Source organism: Sinocyclocheilus rhinocerous, unplaced genomic scaffold (assembly GCF_001515625.1).
Source record: "Sinocyclocheilus rhinocerous isolate Xijiao unplaced genomic scaffold, SAMN03320098_v1.1 scaffold288, whole genome shotgun sequence".
NCBI lineage: Eukaryota > Metazoa > Chordata > Actinopteri > Cypriniformes > Cyprinidae > Sinocyclocheilus > Sinocyclocheilus rhinocerous.
The window spans coordinates 936,571-941,108 of record NW_015635021.1 but is presented as its reverse complement, the minus strand read 5'-3'; the positions used below and the strand labels follow the sequence as shown (position 1 = coordinate 941,108).

At 35.6% G+C, this 4,538-nt stretch overlaps 1 protein-coding gene across 1 annotated transcript in view; it reads right to left on the bottom strand.

Moving 5' to 3' along the window:
* The window catches only part of LOC107746042 (EF-hand calcium-binding domain-containing protein 6-like), a 31,278-nt gene extending 26,740 nt beyond the window's left edge, over window positions 1-4,538 (bottom strand). The window contains exons 1-5 of the mRNA XM_016560096.1: window positions 4,220-4,538; window positions 2,838-2,932; window positions 687-787; window positions 539-616; window positions 266-409 (exon numbers count right to left, since the gene is read on the bottom strand). Coding sequence (XP_016415582.1) covers window positions 266-409; window positions 539-616; window positions 687-787; window positions 2,838-2,932; window positions 4,220-4,538 — 737 coding nt within the window. The remainder of the gene's footprint in view (window positions 1-265; window positions 410-538; window positions 617-686; window positions 788-2,837; window positions 2,933-4,219) is intronic.

Genomic DNA, 4,538 nt, shown 5'->3' with positions numbered 1-4,538 from the left:
GTGGGGGTGGGGTGGGGGGGTCTTAAAGGGAATTCAGTTAGAGGGAATTCAAACATTGTCTTGGACAAAGTTCCGCTAATGAAAATAGTTCTTGAATGAATCCGTTTTTGAACAAATCGTTTGAGTCAATGATTCAAAGAGTCACTCACTTGATGCCACTTACGGTAAAATGATGTAATTTACAGAATGACAGCCTTGACAAGAGTGATACCAGCGATTAAATGAAATGGACTGTCAAATTTGAGGACGGGAACAAAGATCTCACCTGCTGCATGCAGGTCCTCTCAGCAGGGCCATTGTCTGAGGAATCGTAAGAAGACCCACGGGGTTACTTTTATTGGAGTCTGGGTCTTTCAGGGCACCATAAAACTCCTCAAAACTGATAAGCACTCGGTCAGAGAGGTGCAGACTGCACAGAAAGAGCAAGACAGGATATTTTTTATAAGGATCTTGAAACACTAATAATTAGACAGTTTTTTTAAATGACAACAACATAATTTTATGTTTTGAGAATTGTTAGAGCATTGTCATTATTTACCGAAATAGAAGTTTTTTCAGCTGTTTAGCTGTGACAGGCCTCCTCAGGAAATTTGTAAGGATCTCAAGTAGCGCAGATCTAGGAAAACAATAAACTTAAGAAAATGGAAGCATTTCCAATATTTACATCTGTGTGTGCCTGTTTTCACCTGTTGACTAGAGGTTTGCCATCAGGGTGGTTGTTCTTGAACAGGATTTTGAGTGCCAGAGCTCCTGTATTTTGAATGCGCTCTTTTAGCTCATCTTCCAGCTTTAAAAGAAAGAGTGAAATCTGTATATTGTTTTAGTGTGGATTCTGTATTTTTTTTAAATAATTAATTTACAAAAACACAAAATTATGAAGTCAAAACTCAATATTCTACATCATTGTTTTTTCCAGAAACACACATTTTCACTTGTAACTCTAACACACTGCTGCACAAACCAAAATAGGCATATTTTTTTGGCTGCAAGACATTATTTCATAAGTAATTGAGTTAAAGCAAAATGCACAAAAATGTGTTTTACTTACTCTGTTCTGATGTAGTTTGATATTTACTTTTCCTTTCTTGAAATTACACACATTACTGCAAATTTAATTATGTGAATGAATAAACTTATTTTAAACGAATGTTTCTTCTTCTTATTTTTTTAAATGGTGAATTTTATTTTATTTTTTTAAGAAATATAAATCATGCTTTAGTTACTTCTTGCTGCTATATGTTGTAGACCAAATTTTACTTTTCCTTTCTGGAGATCATTCACATTTCTGCAAATTTGACGTAAATAAATGAACTGAGCAATCATAAACTGATCACAGAAGATCTCTTCTCAGTGTAAAATCTGAGAGAACATGTCTTCATATAACATTAATGTGAACCTATGGGTAGCATGTAAATTCGTTTGCAGTAACTGAAAGATTTTAAAGTACTGAATGTATTAAATATTATGAGTGACAGCATTTCAAGCTTCTTTTGTGAGCGGGATGGGATGGAGGGGTTGTGTGTTTATCCATACACCCACTCTGACTCTTATGACGGGTGTGTGTGTGTGTGTGTGTGTGTGTGTGTACCCCCACTGTGTGACTAAGGCAGCTCTCGTGACCAGGCGGAGTCGAGGGGGCCTGTCTGCTGGGTTCAGTCGGTCAGACAGACAGGACCCCAGGGATAAGACTGGCAGGGTTAACCACACACAACACCCCCTCTACAAGACAGACACCTGCAGATTTGCAGCACTTTCTCTCTCACACACCCATTTGCACATATACTCCCTCCTTCTCCTTCTCTTTATCTCTCTTTGCTAATATCTCTCCTGGGTAAACTCTGTTACACATTGGTGTTAACCACTGAGCTGCAGCTGAGATTTTATCAGTTCTTGTGTTTTAGTCTTGAGCAGTCGCTCTCATTCTCAATGGGATAATGCCAGGCTTTGATGTCAAAAGGAGGAACACAGGCCAGCAACTCTGTCATTGAGAGGAGAGCACATGGGGATACTTGAAAACATGTCTGTATTAATGCACTGCACTCAGAATTATACTCTGTGGGAATCACATTGTGCACCTATGCAAACACAATGTGTGCACAATAATAAAAAAAGTATTATTTTTATTGCATTAAATAAAATATTAAACCAGGTGGCATCTGGAACAAATTATGCTGGACTTTTTCTCAGCACTAATATCACTTATTATTAATTATTAAGCTCAAATATGAATAATGGTCCTTATTATTATTATCAGTGTTGAAAACAGTTTTTGCTGCTTAATATTTTTGTGGAAACCATGATAAAGAAGAGCATTCAGTCAACCGAAATAACAGCATTTATTTGAAATTATTTTTATAGAATTATTATAGAATTATAATTATTATAAAATTATTTTCTAAAATAACGTTCATTGTTGACTGAAATGATTCTTGAACAGCAAACCAGAATTAGAATGATTTCTGAAGGATCATGTGACAGCATTAATGATGCTGAAAATTCAGCTTTGCATACATTACATTCTAAAATATATTAAAATAGAAAATGGTCATTTTAAATTAATAAACATTTCACAATGTTACTTGTTTTTACAGCATCTTTGATCAAATAAATGCAATCTTAATTATTGTTAATAAGCAGTACATCTATTTTCTATTTTATAACATAAAACCTAACAAATTTTTCTGATATTTTATTATCCAATTTAATGATATTCATCTACTAACTGTTCAAATATTGATTCAGAAATACAATTTTTTTGGGCTACTGTATGTAATAGTAAGCTGCAGTGTGTTTTTAGTGCAGTAATCATATCATTCGTGAGGTAATGTGTGTACTACCTGACCAGTTTGATCCGTCATCCATGGCCCAGTGCTGGAGTATGTTGTATGAGAGACTCTACTTATGGAGCGATTCTCTGATGCTGCCTTGTGACCTATATCAAACACACAACCAGAAAAATTACAGTATTTAATAGGCTACATCCATTAGGTTATTTACTTGAATGAGGGACCAAGGTAAACAGCAAAAAATCCAAACTTGGTGATTTTCATGAAAATATTACAATGCAAAAATTATGTAAATCATAAACCTATACATGTTCCTGCAGTATGCTGCTCCTTTAAATGCATTATAAGTATTTATACAATAAGTATATGAGACTGAGCAAGAAGACAAGCTCTGATCTTACTGACCACTAGACAATTCATTCCCTTGATGAGACAGCGCCCTCGTGTGGACTAACACGTGAAAGACTGAATAATCATAGAACTTACTAATAATGTTGGTTTAAAGGTCATGAAACCCTAAAACACATTTTTTGAGATGTTAACACTAACAGATATGTACAGGTTGCACATCAATGAAAACAACAAATCTAAAAAAAAATACCAAAATCGAATGAATTTCATTACTTTTCGCTCCGTTATAGGCTCATTTGTACCGAGAAAAATAGATGTAGAAGCAATTTTCATCCCAAAAAATGCTAGTAAATTTCACAAATAATGAATAATGACAAAAAACCGGCAAGTAACACATTGAAAAAACGTGAAATATTGAAGTAGAAAGACTGAAATAGTATTTTCTTGTAAAACAGCTAGGCTCCAATAATACTTTTATTTCCGTATACAGTTAACCAATTAACACATTTTTTACAGAAGGTTTTTTATAAATTATTTTTTTTTTTTTTTTTTTTTTTACAGTGAATGTATTTACAAAATGAAGCCTATTTTTTCGTCATGTCTGACTGGAAATAAATAAGGGGCTACTTTTTCCAGTATTTTATTTAATAAATGGGACGATCAAAGAACTGCATTAAAATAATATGGACTGAACGTATTTTTGTAACTGAAATGTTATATGTTATACAATGTTGTTTTGAAATCTGAAATTATCACATAATTTGGCAACAAACTAATGAGGGCTGCAAATGCTTTTACCATTCCATTTCTATATTTTATGATTTCCACATATTTTCCCCTCAAAATTAGTTAAAAGAATCGTTTACCCAACTCACTACTATAGGCTACGTAAAATGTGATCTGCATCAGACACTATAGACGTTTCACAGTCAGCTGTTTATCAGCAGTCCTCTGGCGCTGTTTTAAATGCTGAAATACTGATTTACAGCCAGACCTCCATACATTCACAATGCATTACCATTACACTATCACCAGCTTCATACTGATACGAGCTCCAGAAACGTCAGGCTATAGTGACTCACGGAAGGCAGGTAGTTTGGATTTATCCTGGTCGAGGATGACCTCGTCTCCCTCGGGGATATTCTCTGGAATATCGAATCCTCCTCTTTTTCCTTTCTCCAGCAGAGAACTGATATCACTTCTTCTGCTCTCACTGCGAAAAGCAGAGTCCAGGCTTTCCGTCCCTGGAGACCGAGGTCCGGTTCCTCTCTGAGGAATCCAGCATCTCTGATCTCTGCCGCCGTCTGTGGAATAACCCCGGAGAGAGATGAGCTCTGGATCTCCGAGTCTTGATGAAGGGTGTTGAATGGCCGGGAGCCGTACTGAAGCCACCGTGGACAT